This window comes from Oncorhynchus clarkii, chromosome 20 (assembly GCF_045791955.1).
Source record: "Oncorhynchus clarkii lewisi isolate Uvic-CL-2024 chromosome 20, UVic_Ocla_1.0, whole genome shotgun sequence".
Lineage (NCBI taxonomy): Eukaryota > Metazoa > Chordata > Actinopteri > Salmoniformes > Salmonidae > Oncorhynchus > Oncorhynchus clarkii.
Window position 1 is genome coordinate 47,964,178 of NC_092166.1, and position 14,536 is coordinate 47,978,713.

A 14,536-nucleotide genomic window follows, 5' to 3' on the forward strand; every position below is an offset into this window, starting at 1 on the left:
AGCCCAAGTGATCAAACTGGAGTAGAGCTTGTTGCATTTATCTCACCATTTTTTTTACACTCAATTATGTACATATAGGTTTGCAAAAATCTATTTCATGCAACTCTTTGCATGACGTAAAAAATGTGCCATATTTCGTAGATACTGCGTAATAATCGTATGAGCTTGAGGATTTGATGGCATTGAGGGGGAGGGGACATGAGGCTGTATGGGGTACTGTAGTATAAAATGCACATTATATTCAGTCAGTGGAGGATCAGTCAGAGAAGGAATAGACACAGCCCTCTATCCAGCTGAACAAATAGATATTTTCTGAGCTCACTCAACAGCAAAAGATTATTATTTAATTCAAATATATATTTCTGAAGTAAAATAGGCTTATTTGAATACAGCTTTGTCTGGTATCATTACACTCAATGGATATTTGGAAATTCCAGCTGGTAATAGTTACCCTGTATTCCCTGGTGTATACATGTCAGGGATTGTCTTTTAGTGTTGACAAGGAACACTGGGTATCCAAAGACTGGCAGGTAAGTGAGATTCATATAGTTGATCTATTCATGATTTGAACCAAACACGTTATCACATAGCAATAATTGTCACAATTGTGGAGAAAATAAATCAGGCAAATTAATCAACAACAACAAAATAATAATCTTGTCTTTAATCTTTTCCCCACGATGAGCCACTGGAGAAGAGGTTGGCCAGCCAAGTGGCTAGTCTGATTAAGAGATCTAAAGCCCATCAGTTCTACGGGCTCATGGGCAAACGCTCAGGTAACACTAACGTTCTTCCTGTGCAAATCTGTAAAAGGGATCTTATTACAGGATTAAGGTAGACTAGAATACACATTTTATGGTGTGTACTGTATTTATGTTCAGTATGTATTATATCTAATTAATAAGCAAAGCAAATCGCTTGTCTTTTTAAACTCAAATACATTTGAGTGCTTAACCGGTACCTTTTATTACAGATGATCAGCCGCAGCCTATTGGAGTGAATAGAAGACGTAAGTATAGAACACTGGAGTAATGACAAACCTTTTTTTGGAATATAGTGGTGGCCTAAACAGAACTCTGTGATCCACCGTTCACACACTATTAGATTATTCAGTGTCTAAATCCTGTCAGCAGACCAACAGTATGAGCAATTCTTCTGCATTACATGGATTTAAAACGGGTTTTAAATTGAACAATGCAACCTCCTTTTTAAATGAATCTTTCCTGATTTTGTCTTCAACAGGAAATAAAGGGGAGATGTTTGTTGGACTTATGGGAAGAAGAGCATCAAGTGGGGGTAAGACTAATTACACTCCATATAAAATCTCAAGGTCATTTTATTAAAAATACAAAAAAAGAATGACAAAAACACAGCACAGAGAAGTAACACCAAAAGGTTTAAACAATAAAACAGGTACCAACAATTCCAGTCTTGCGCCATGAACAAATTATTTTTTTGTTGCTGCAGAATCGTTCACAAGAATCATTCCAGATGCTACAAGCACTGCGATCGATATCGCCGAAGGATCACACACACAACCAGGTATTTCTTCTACATTGATGTTATGGTTAAAACCTGAGAGCACTTTGTAACATTGTAATGTAGTTTGCACAGTAAAACATTTGAAACTGTTAAATATACATGTAAAACCTGTATTTATGATGACTAAATGCAAACCAAACATTTTAACTGGTGTTCTGTACTATTTGTACTTCTTCACTTGGCAGATTCACAAGAGGCATGGGACCAACTCCTGTATGACTACAGCTAATAAAAAAGATTCAGATTTGAATGTTTACATGATCTATACAATGTTGATATCAACGCATTAAAAAAAAGAAACAACAGTATCTCATACTTTTAAGAAAAAATGCTATGTCTTTAAGGTATCCAAGTTCATGCCGATGATTATTGTGTATTCTATCCCCAAAAAAGCACTTGTCTCTGCAAACAACTGCCACTGTGTTGAATGGAATAAAAGGCCAGGAATGCTGCAGCAGGTCAGAAGTATGTGTTTTTTTATGAGGACAAAGAAGCAAAACATTCATTATGTGATCCACTAGAGTCTGAGCTTTCGGTACAAGGCTTCGACGAGGTGTAAATACATTCATAGCTTATCTTGATTTAGGTGGATCGTTTAAAACAAAAGTCGTCAACTAGAATTCTCCAACTTTCATTGTTTAACAATATTTAAGCCAAGAATTGATTGAATGGTGACATGGCGACAAATTTCTAAAATATAAATACGAGTCGAAATGTAAAACAGGGGACGAGAGTTCCTCCAGACAAGAAAACTCTAGTAAAGGGCAGCTATACAGGGTGGATGGAGGGATAGAAGAGAGAACAATGTGGCATTGATAGATGATAGGACTCCTATCCTGGCAGGAGCAGGAGTGGTAGAAGAAAGAAGAGTTTATTTTAGCCTATGTCCCTTTGGGCGGGGTCCATTTTAACGAACTGGGGTCAATGGTTTTGTTGTTGCTGCCTCTTTTGGTCTCCTTGGATTTCCACTCGTCGATCAGATCCTGTAAGGGGGAGTTCAATTCATAGAATTTATTGGCCTTTTACAGGAATTTGCATCAGATTCAAGAGCACTGAGTCAAAGGCAACATTAAGCCATCCACATTCCCAGACAACATGACATGGATGACAACCACATAAAACAGATAGGGTTATATACGCACAAGCTACAGTAAATACAGTGCCTTCGGAAAGTATTCAGACCCCTTCACTTTTCCCACATTTTGTTACGTTACAGCCTTCTTCTAAAATTGACAAATTGTTTTCTTCCCTCATCAATCGACACACAACACCCCATAATGACAAAGCAAAAACTGTTTTCATAAATGTTTTGCTAATTTATTTTTTTTTTAAATTAAAAAAATGAAATATCACATTTACAGAAGTATTCAGACCCTTTACTTACTTTGTTGAAGGACATTTGGCAGCGATTACAGCCTCGAGTCTTCTTGGATACGACACTACATGCTTGGCACACCTGATTTTGAGAGTTTCTCCCATTCTTCTCTGCAGATCCTCTCAAGCTCTGTCAGGTTGGATGGGGAGCGTTCCTGCAGCTATTTTCAGGTCTCTTCAGAGATGTTAGATTGGGTTCATGTCCAGGCTCTGGCTGGGCCACTCAAGGACATTCAGCCACTCCCGCGTTGTCTTGGCTGTGTGCTTAGGGTCGTTGTCCTGTTGGAAGGTGAACCTTCACCCCAGTCTGAAGTTCTGAGCGCTCTGGAGCAGGTTTTCATCAAGGATCTCTCTGTACTTTGCTTTGTTCATCTTCCCTTGATCCTGACTAGTCTCCCAGTCCCTGCTGCTGAAAAACATCCCCACAGCATGATGCTGTCACCACCCTGCTTCACCGTAGGGATGGTGCCAGATGTGACGCTTGGCATTCAGGCCAAAGAGTTCGATCTTGGTTTCATCAGACCAGAGAATCTTGTTTCTCATGGTCTAAAAGTCCTTTAGGTGCCTTTTTAGCAAACTCCAAGCGGGCTGTCATGTGCTTTTTACTGAGGAGTGGCTTCTGTCTGGCCACTCCCCCATAAAGCCCTGATTGGTGGAGTGCTGCACAGATGGTTGTCCTTCTGTAAGGTTCTCCACAGAGTGGCCATTGGGTTCTTGGTCACCTCCCTGACCAAGGCTATTCTACCCCGATTGCTCAGTTTGGCCTGGCAGCCTGCTCTAGGACAATTATTGGTGGTTCCAAACTTGTTCCATTTAATAACGATGGAGGCCAGTGTTCTTGGGAACCTTCAATGTTGCAGACATTTTTTGATACCCTTCCCCAAATCTGTGTCTCGACACAATCCAGTCTCAGAGCTCTACGGACAATTCCTTCAACCTCATGGCTTGGTTTTTGCTCTGACATGCACTGTCAACTGTGGGACCTTATATAGACAGGTGTGTGCCTTTCCAAATCATGTCCAATCAATTGAATTTCCCACAGGTGGACTCCAAGTTGAAGAAAAATCTCTGGGATGATCAATGGAAACAGGAAGCACCTAAGCTCAATTTTGAGTCTCAATACTTATGTAAATAAGTTATGTCTGTTTTTTTGTTTTTAACAAATTAGCAAACTTCTAAAACCTGTTGGGGTATTGTGTGTAGATTGCTAAGAAACGTGTTTTATTTAATCAATTTTAGAATAAGGCTGTAACGTAACAAAATGTGGAAAAAGTCAAGGGGTCTGAATACTTTCCGAAGGCACTGTACATGATATATACAGTGCAAAACCAAGGATTGCTCAAATGTCCAGAGGACTTCTCCTTCCCATGTTAAGTGTCTAGTCTAGTGCCTGTTGAATGGGAACAAAGGTGAGGACAGTTCACCTGAGACAGAACCACATTCAAACATTACACTGTTGATGTTATGTGCATTTTAGCTTTACTGTACTTTTTGCAACCATTTGTCGATAACGAAATGTGGAAATAGTTCAATAATATAACAAGAATATTCATGCCAAAACTTGGGGTAGATACAACATGACAAGACAAAAAATACAATACGCCAGGTCGCAGTTGTAAATGAGAACTTGTTCTCAACTGAAATAAAAAAATACAAGGGTTTGAGTGACAGGTCTAACTGGTGTCTCCAAATGGCCACACCTCTTCAAAGTGTGCACAGTCATTTCAATACACTTTCATTACTCAGGGGTAGAGCCTTTAAATAGTTCCCTTTTTTATCTCCTGGCTGTGCCTTTGGAGGAACTGAAGCAAGCACATTTGTGGTGGTCCCATTTAAAACATTTGTCAGTTGAAAGCTATACGTCCTTGTAAAGCGGAGACCCAATACGTAATTTATAGTTTGTTACTGTACAGCCACTGCGTTCCACTTTAAACACTTATCAGTGACCAAGTCACCCATTTTGAGTACAAAGGGTTAACCGATGTTGATATTGTCATGACACACATCTTCTTCATGAAGGGGACACATACAGTACCTGTCTCTTCAAGACGAGGTGCTTTCCCTTCCAGTACTTGAGCATCTGCAGGGACTGCAGGGTGCTGACAATGTCCACTGGGTTCACGGCTGTCTCCTGGCTGATCTCTGAACAAACAAACATAACACACAGCTCTTCACACACTCATTCAAAAAAAGAGAATCCTGCCAAGCGTGTACCATTTCATATGCTATTCCTAACCATTCAAATGCTTGGTAGAAAATCTGCTAACGTGTTCAAATGAAATTTAGGCTAACCTGAAGCCACATAATTAACAACATTAAATCAGCAACATTTACAGACAACATGACACAGATGACAACCACCACATAAAACAGATAAATGCTACATACGCACAAGTTACAGCAACTACTTGCTAAAAACTGTGCAAACTCAAGGGGGTTTGAGTTACTCTTGTCATTTTAGTGTTTTAAGTCTTTGGCTTGTAGTGTGATTTTGTTGTAGTCTTCCCAGGTTTAAAGTGCTTAGTGTATGTTGAGCAGTTGGATGCGCCTAGAGACACATGAGTTATGAGAGGAGAATTGCCCTATTTGGACAGGCCCAAACTATAATGTTTGTAACAGAAGAAATATAAGAAGGATATAGTAACATAGTAACAATTGAAAAGGAACACTTTGGAGGATGTATGTGTGCGAGTGTGTCTAAAGTGTGTGTGTGTGTGTGTGTGTAACCTGAACAAGCCACATCATTTGACGGCGTCATTTTGACACTAAACTAATTGTACATTCTTACCAAATCCTTTTAACACATTAAAGTGTGGCATTAAGCACACACCTTTTTTGTGTGAAAAATTCAGTTCTATGTAAAGTCCTCTCTATCACCTTTGATGGAGATTTCCTTGCCCTGGAAGTTGTACATGTAGCGCAGCAGCACCTCCTTCCAGTAGCTGCGGTAGCTGATGAGGCCCAAGTCCGAGAGGGGCCGCTCTGGGGAGCCCACCTTCTCCTCCACCTTGGACAGCAGGTAACCTATAGAAAGGGGATAGGGTAGGCAGGGTGGTCAGTAGCAGTTCAAATAAACAATGAGATTGCACTAAAATAGCATGAGACCCAGTGGAGAAAAGCAAAACCTCAAAATGAACTGTAGTTTTACTCTACTACAATAGCTACTAGAGCTGGGCGATACACCAAATGAATTTGATGAAATGTAATTTATGTTTTAGCCTGTATCGTAAGAATGTTCGAAACATTTTCATGAGCTTTTATGTCCACTTGTTCATGTTGTCTTTTTAGTCTGGTCTCTCTTGCTCCTTCTGGGCTTTGTGCACCTTGCCAATCACACACCAAGCCCCTGCCGCTGCCACTCACAGTAGAAACATCCACTCTTCCTCTCTGACAACAAGCAGTTTCAACTCACTATTTGCATTTGAGGTTTGGTCCAACATAATGGATCACATGGATCCCGAAACACATTGAGGCACACATTTACAGTAATAGAGGAGAACTTAACCTATCTAACTATAACTTTTTTTTGTCTCCAATCCCGTAATGTACGGAGAGCAGACCCTGCTAAAGCTTTGCTGTACCACGTACAGTCCGATAGAACCATTTTTGCCACATACTTGTGCCAACTGTCCCGTCTGTGTTTTATAAATGAGCATAAAAAGACCCATTTAAATAAGGAATTGGCAACTCGTTCTCATTCTGAGAAATAGGGTAGGGCACTTGATTTCAACATCTGAACTAAGTGGACAGGCTAGCCTGCTGTTAAAACAGTTGGAGACGGACAGGGTGTGTTCATAGCAGTTCAACTGTTCTACCATGTTAGCTAGCTAATAGATCCAAGTTGGCTAGACTTTAAATATAAAGATTCGCTGGCTATTCACTAGCATGTGGGCTCATGCTTGAGAGAGTGTTTATGAGACCTGTAATGCCCGCTAACATTTATATTTAAAATCTAGCCAACTTGGATGTATTAGATAACTAACAAGATAGACAGTTACGAACACACCCTGTCCGTCTTCAAAATGTTCTAAAATGCCTGCTACAAGAAGTTGGTCATTATTAGTGGGGAATTTGGGGGATGTACACTACCGTTCAAAAAAGTTTGGAGTCACTTAGAAATGTCCTTGTTTTCCATGAAAATATACATGAAATGAGTTGCAAAATGAATAGGAAATATAGTCAAGAAGTTGACAAGGCTATAAATAATGATTTTTAATTGAAATAATAATTGTGTCCTTCAAAAACTTTGCTTTCATCAAAGAATACTCCATTTGCAGCAAATACAGCCTTGCAGACCCTTGGCATTCTAGTTGTCAATTTGTTGAGGTTATCTGAAGAGATTTCACCCCATGCCTGAAGCACCTCCCACAAATTGGATTGGCTTGATGGGCACTTCTTACGTACCATACGGTCAAGCTGCTCCCACAACAGCTCAATAGGGTTGAGATCCGGTGACTGTGCTGGCCACTCCATTATAGACAGAATACCAGCTGACAGCTTCTTCCCTAAATAGTTATTGCATAGTTTGGAGCTGTGCTTTGGGTCATTGTCCTGTTGTAGGAGAAAATTGGCTCCAATTAAGCGCCATCCACAGGGTATGGCATGGCGTTGCAAAATGGAGTGATAACCTTCCTTCTTCAAGATCCCTTTTACCCTGTACAAATCTCCCACTTGACCACCACCAAAGCACCACCAGACCATCACATTGCCTCCACCATGCTTGACAGATGGCATCAAGCACTCCTCCAGCATCTTTTCATTTTTTCTGCGTCTCACGAATGTTCTTCTTTGTGATCCGAACACCTGAAATTTAGATTTGTCTGTCCATCACACTTTTTTCCAATCTTCCTCTGTCCAGTGTCTGTGTTCTTTTGCCCATTTTAAGCTTTTCTTTTTATTGGCCAGTGTGAGATATGGCTTTTTCTTTGCAACTCTGCTAGAAGGCCAGCATCCCGGAGTCACTTCTTCACTGTCGATGTTGAGACTGGTGTTTTGTAGGTACTATTTAATGAAGCTGCCAGTTGAGGACATGTGAGGCGTCGGTTTCTCAAACTAGACTCTCTAATGTACGTGTCCTCTTGCTCAGTTGTGCACCGGGGCCTCCCACTCCTCTTTCTATTCTGGTTAGAGCCAGTTTGCGCTGCTCTGTGAAGGGAGTAGTGCACAGCATTGTACGAGATCTTCAGTTTCTTGGTAATTTCTCGCATGGAATAGCCTTCATTTCTCAGAACAAGAATAGACTGACAAGTTTCAGAAGAAAGTGCTTTGTTATTGGCCATTTTGAGCCTGCAAGCAAACCCACAAATGCTGATGCTCCAGATACTCAACTAGTCTAAAGAAGGCCAGTTTTATTCCTTCTTTAATCAGAACAACAGTTTTTAGCTGTGCTAACATAATTGCAAAAGGGTTTTCTAATGATCAATTAGCCTTTTAAATTATAAACTTGGATTATCAAATACAAAAGTGCCATTGGAACACAGGAGTGATGGTTGCTGATAATGGGCCTCTGTACGCCTATGTAGATATTCCATAAAAAAATCTGCCGTTTCCAGCTACAATAGTCATTTACAACATTATATCTACACTGTATTTCTGATCAATTTGATGTCATTTTAACGGACAAAGAAATTTATTTTATTTCAAAAACAAGGACATTTCTAAGTGACCCCAAACTTTGAACGGTAGTGGTGTACATTTGTAAAAAAAAAAATATATATATATATATATTTTTAAATAGCATTTTCATAGACATACTTGAAAGCAGATAAGTAATTATTGCAAAAAAAGCAGGTTTAAGTATTTTGTTAAAATAACAATATTATTAGTGGGTCTTATGGGTTGTGGAAAGCTTATATTTAGCCAATGTATAATTTTTACAAGGCATGAATTCATTAGATTATTGCTGACTGATTGAAATGCAGTGTATTTGACCTTTAATTGTACAAAATTACATTGTTGTACATTATTATATATTTTTTGTTAGCTATATCATGAATCACCCTTAAGTTTGAAAAAAAAATAGATATCTGACTTTTAGGCCGTATTGCCCAGCCCTAATAGCCACGTAATGTAAATACAAAGAACTTGCTTTCAGGGCATATTAAAGCAGCTGAATTTTGTGTCAGCCCTTTCAGTGTTGAATGTGCATTCAAAATCACCAATACCGTTTGTTTTCATTCCTGGGGGCTTAATAAAATAATCTAGAAATTCCACCTGACTGTAGTTAATAAGAGAGAACAGAGGTAAAACAAATTGCCTATAGCGACTTACTGAAGTCAATCAGCATCTTCCCATAGCCCTGTCTCATGTACTGGGGCATGGTCAGGATGCAAGATACGTTGTAGTTGAGGAAAGAGTTCTTTTCCTGTAAGAACAGAGAATATGTGTATGAGTCTCATCTTTAAAACTAAAGTAATGACAGAGACTTCGTAATAAAAAAACAATAAAGCTCTAGCATAAACCGTATCAAAACGTCATGGGAGAAAGATTTATCAGGATCCCCATTAGCTAACGCTAATGGCAAAAACTAGTCTTACTGGGGCCCGACACATAACGTAAAAAAACATTACAGACAAAAGACTTTACAATTGACATACATTTAAAAACATGACCATGTAGTGTGTGTGTATCTATCAGTTCCACATACATGTCAGTACATACACACAACCAGTAGGTCACATTTCAGTACATTCACACAACAAGTAGGTCACATTTCAGTCCATACACACAACAAGTAAGTCACATGGGGGAGAGGCGTTGTGCAGTGAGGTGTTGCTTTATTTATGTTTTTAAACCAGGTTTGCTGTTCACTTGTGCTATATAAGATGGAAGGGACTTCCATGCACTCATGGCTCTGTATAATACTGTACATTTCCATGAACTTGTTCTGGACCAGGGGACTGTGAAAAGACCCCTGGTGGCATGTCTGGTGGGGTAAGTGTTTGTCAGTGCTGTGTGTAAGTTGACTATGCAAACAATTTGGAAGTTCCAACACAATGTTTCTTATTAAAAGAAAAACAAGAAGTGATGAGGTCAGTCTTTCCTCAACTCTTAGCCAAGAGAGACTGGCATGCATAGTATTCATATTAGCCCTCTGATTACAATGAAGAGCAAGACATGCCGCACTGTTCTGGGTCAGCTGCGGCTTAACTAGGTCTTTCTTTACAGCAGTTGACCATATGACTGGACAATAATCAAGATAAGATAAAACTAGAACCTGCAGGATTTGCTTTGTGGAGTGTGGTGTCAAAAAAGCAGAGCATCTATTTATTACAGACAGACCTCTCCCCCATCTTCACAACCATTGACTCTATATGTTTTCACTATGACAGTTTACAATCCAAGGAAACACCAAGTAATTTAGTCTCCTCAACTTGTTCAATAGTCAAATCAAATCAAATCAAATCAAAATCAAATTTTATTTGTCACATACACATGGTTAGCAGATGTTAATGCGAGTGTAGCGAAATGCTTGTGCTTCTAGTTCCGACAATGCAGTAATAACCAACAAGTAATCTAACTAACAATTCCAAAACTACTGTCTTGTACACAGTGTGAGGGGATAAAGAATATGTACATAAGGATATATGAATGAGTGATGGTACAGAGCAGCATAGGCAGATACAGTAGATGGTATCGAGTACAGTATATACATATGAGATGAGTATGTAAACAAAGTGGCATAGTTAAAGTGGCTAGTGATACATGTATTACATAAGGATACAGTCGATGATATAGAGTACAGTATATACGTATGCATATGAGATGAATAATGTAGGGTAAGTAACATTATATAAGGTAGCATTGTTTAAAGTGGCTAGTGATATATTTACATCATTTCCCATCAATTCCCATTATTAAAGTGGCTGGAGTTGAGTCAGTGTCAGTGTGTTGGCAGCAGCCACTCAATGTTAGTGGTGGCTGTTTAACAGTCTGATAGCCTTGAGATAGAAGCTGTTTTTCAGTCTCTCGGTCCCAGCTTTGATGCACCTGTACTGACCTCGCCTTCTGGATGATAGCGGGGTGAACAGGCAGTGGCTCGGGTGGTTGATGTCCTTGATGATCTTTATGGCCTTCCTGTGACATCGGGTGGTGTAGGTGTCCTGGAGGGCAGGTAGTTTGCCCCCGGTGATGCGTTGTGCAGACCTCACTACCCTCTGGAGAGCCTTACGGTTGAGGGCGGAGCAGTTGCCGTACCAGGCGGTGATACAGCCCGCCAGGATGCTCTCGATTGTGCATCTGTAGAAGTTTGTGAGTGCTTTTGGTGACAAGCCGAATTTCTTCAGCCTCCTGAGGTTGAAGAGGCGCTGCTGCGCCTTCTTCACAATGCTGTCTGTGTGAGTGGACCAATTCAGTTTATCTGTGATGTGTATGCCGAGGAACTTAAAACTTGCTACCCTCTCCACTGCTGTTCCATCGATGTGGATAGGGGGGTGTTCCCTCTGCTGCTTCCTGAAGTCCACAATCATCTCCTTAGTTTTGTTGACGTTGAGTGTGAGGTTATTTTCCTGACACCACACTCCGAGGGCCCTCACCTCCTCCCTGTAGGCCGTCTCGTCATTGTTGGTAATCAAGCCTACCACTGTTGTGTCGTCCGCAAACTTGATGATTGAGTTGGAGGCGTGCGTGGCCACGCAGTCGTGGGTGAACAGGGAGTACAGGAGAGGGCTCAGAACGCACCCTTGTGGGGCCCCAGTGTTGAGGATCAGCGGGGAGGAGATGTTGTTGCCTACCCTCACCACCTGGGGGCGGCCCGTCAGGAAGTCCAGTACCCAGTTGCACAGGGCGGGGTCGAGACCCAGGGTCTCGAGCTTGATGACGAGCTTGGAGGGTACTATGGTGTTGAATGCCGAGCTGTAGTCAATGAACAGCATTCTCACATAGGTATTCCTCTTGTCCAGATGGGTTAGGGCAGTGTGCAGTGTGGTTGAGATTGCATCGTCTGTGGACCTATTTGGGCGGTAAGCAAATTGGAGTGGGTCTAGGGTGTCAGGTAGGGTGGAGGTGATATGGTCCTTGACTAGTCTCTCAAAGCACTTCATGATGACGGAAGTGAGTGCTACGGGGCGGTAGTCGTTTAGCTCAGTTACCTTAGCTTTCTTGGGAACAGGAACAATGGTGGCCCTCTTGAAGCATGTGGGAACAGCAGACTGGTATAGGGATTGATTGAATATGTCCGTAAACACACCGGCCAGCTGGTCTGCGCATGCTCTGAGGGCGCGGCTGGGGATGCCGTCTGGGCCTGCAGCCTTGCGAGGGTTAACACGTTTAAATGTCTTACTCACCTCGGCTGCAGTGAAGGAGAGACCGCAAGTTTTCGTTGCAGGCCGTGTCAGTGGCACTGTATTGTCCTCAAAGCGGGCAAAAAAGTTATTTAGTCTGCCTGGGAGCAGGACATCCTGGTCCGTGACTGGGCTGGATTTCTTCCTGTAGTCCGTGATTGACTGTAGACCCTGCCACATGCCTCTTGTGTCTGAGCCGTTGAATTGAGATTCTACTTTGTCTCTGTACTGACGCTTAGCTTGTTTGATAGCCTTGCGGAGGGAATAGCTGCACTGTTTGTATTCGGTCATGTTACCAGACACCTTGCCCTGATTAAAAGCAGTGGTTCGCGCTTTCAGTTTCACACGAATGCTGCCATCAATCCACGGTTTCTGGTTAGGGAATGTTTTAATCGTTGGTATGGGAACGACATCTTCAACGCACGTTCTAATGAACTCGCACACCGAATCAGCGTATTCGTATTAGTCACACCATTAATTACTGGATTCAGGTGAGGTCTAGAACTTAGGGAATGATTTGTACCAAATACAATGATCTCAGTTTTAGAGATGTTACTGGTCACCCATTCCAAAACTGACTGCAACTCTTTGCTAAGGGTTTCAGTGACTTCATTAGCTGTGGTTGCTGATGCATATATGGTTGAATCATCAGCGTACATGGACACACATGCTTTGTTTAATGCCAGTGGCAGGTCATTGGTAAAACTAGAAAATAGTAGAGGGCCTAGAGAGCTGCCCTGCAGTACACCACACTTTACATGTTTGACATTTGTGAAGCTTCCATTAAAGAAAACCCTCTGAGTTCTATTAGATAGCTTGCCGTACCGTGCATTTAGAGCTGATGTTGAACAGCCATAAAACATAAGTTCTCAACACAGGTTATGGTCAATAATACCAAAGGCTGCACTGAAATCTAACAGTACAGCTCCCACAATCAATTTCTTTCAACCAATCATCAGTAATTTGTGTCAGTGTAGTACATGTTGAGTGCCCTTCTCTATAAGCATGCTGAAAGTCTGTTGTTAATTTATTTACAGAGAAATAGCATTGTATGTGGTCAAACACATTTTTTCCCAACAGTTTGCTAAGAGCTGGTAGCAAGCTAATAGATCTACTATTAGAACCAGTAAAGGCCGCTTTATCACTCTTGGGTAGCGGAATGCCTTAGGCTTCCCTCCAGACCTGAGGACAAATGCTTTCCTCTAGGCTCATATTAACGACATGACAGATAGTAGTGGCTATAGTCAGCCACCATCCTCAGTAGCTTTCCATCTAAGTTGTCAATGCCAGGAGGTTTGTCATTATTGATCGATAACAATAATTTTTCCACACTAACTTAAAATTAAAACTTACAATGCTTTTCTTTCATTATTATTTTTTTCAGCATGAATACGATGGCTCACTGTTTGTTATTGGCATTTCCTGGCGAAGTTTGCCCACTTTGCCAATGAAGTCATCATTACAATAATTGGCAACATCAAACAGTTTTGTGATGAATAAGCCATTTGATTCGATGAAAGATGGAGTTGAATGTCTTTCTGCCCATAATTTAATTTAAAGCACTGCAAAGTTTTTTTCCATCATTTTTTATAGCATTGATCTTGGCTTCATAATATAGTTCCTTCTTATTTTGTTGAGTTAAGTCACATCATTTTTCAATTTGCAATAAGTCAGCCAGTCAGATGTGCAGCCAGACTTATTAGCCACTCCTTTTGTCCCATCTCTTTCAACCATACAGTTTTAAAATTCTTCATCGATCCATGGGGTCTTAACAGTTCTAAAAGTACGTTTCTAAACAGGTGCATGTTCATCAATAATTTGACGTTTTTTAAATATTTCTTACATCATCCACATGAGTCACAGCAACATCTTTTGTATAATCTCTTATTCACTATTTTAGGCCCAACTTTTGGAAATGTGGCTATCCTGGATATAATCACTATACTGTGATCACTGCACCCAATGGGTAAAGATACAGCTTTAGAACAACGTTCTACTGGTAGGTTCATTAATAACTTGAACCAGATTACAGGCACTGGTTACAGTGAGAAGCTTCCTCTTGAGTGGACAGCTTGATGAAAACCAGTCAATATTCAGGCCCCCAAGAAAGTAGACCTCTCTGTTTACATCACATACACTATCAAGCATTTCACACACATTATTTAGATACTGACTGTGAGCACTTGTTGACCTATAGCAACACCCCAAAATAATAGGCTTCAGATGAGACAGGTGAACCTGCAACCACAACACTTCAATAACACTTGACGTGATCTTCTCTAAGCATTACAGGGATATGGCTCTGAATATATACAGGCAACCACTATCATTGTGGAAGG

The 14,536-nt window shown here is 40.8% G+C and overlaps 2 protein-coding genes across 3 annotated transcripts in view; one reads left to right on the forward strand and one right to left on the reverse strand.

The window, feature by feature from the left end:
• Nucleotides 1-278: 278 nt before the first annotated feature.
• Nucleotides 279-1,839, forward strand: LOC139376444 (protachykinin-1-like). 2 transcript variants are annotated; one of them, XM_071119055.1, is made up of 6 exons: nt 279-530; nt 686-776; nt 974-1,009; nt 1,243-1,296; nt 1,468-1,542; nt 1,728-1,839. In XM_071119055.1, the coding sequence occupies exons 1-6, from the start codon at nt 417-419 to the stop codon at nt 1,769-1,771; spliced, it is 414 nt and encodes a 137-aa protein (XP_070975156.1). In that variant the 5' UTR covers nt 279-416; the 3' UTR covers nt 1,772-1,839. The 2 variants fall into 2 exon arrangements, with proteins under 2 accessions (XP_070975156.1, XP_070975157.1); XM_071119056.1 differs by lacking the exon at nt 1,728-1,839 and having other exon boundaries at nt 1,468-1,592.
• The window catches only part of LOC139376443 (histone acetyltransferase KAT7-like), a 34,041-nt gene continuing 20,823 nt past the window's right edge, over nt 1,319-14,536 (reverse strand). Inside the window, exons 11-14 of the mRNA XM_071119054.1 lie at nt 9,187-9,280; nt 5,794-5,940; nt 4,952-5,058; nt 1,319-2,525 (exon numbers count right to left, since the gene is read on the reverse strand). Coding sequence (XP_070975155.1) covers nt 2,424-2,525; nt 4,952-5,058; nt 5,794-5,940; nt 9,187-9,280 — 450 coding nt within the window. The 3' untranslated portion in view covers nt 1,319-2,423. The remainder of the gene's footprint in view (nt 2,526-4,951; nt 5,059-5,793; nt 5,941-9,186; nt 9,281-14,536) is intronic.

What these genes read in the sequence shown, in the direction of transcription:
- LOC139376444 (XM_071119056.1), top strand. Translation starts at nt 417, where the DNA reads ATGGATATTTGGAAATTCCAGCTGGTAATAGTTACCCTGTATTCCCTG. An exon ending in GGGTATCCAAAGACTGGCAG is followed by an intron (nt 531 to 685) that starts GTAAGTGAGATT and finishes CCCCACGATGAG; the next exon opens with CCACTGGAGAAGAGGTTGGC. An exon ending in GCTCATGGGCAAACGCTCAG is followed by an intron (nt 777 to 973) that starts GTAACACTAACG and finishes CTTTTATTACAG; the next exon opens with ATGATCAGCCGCAGCCTATT.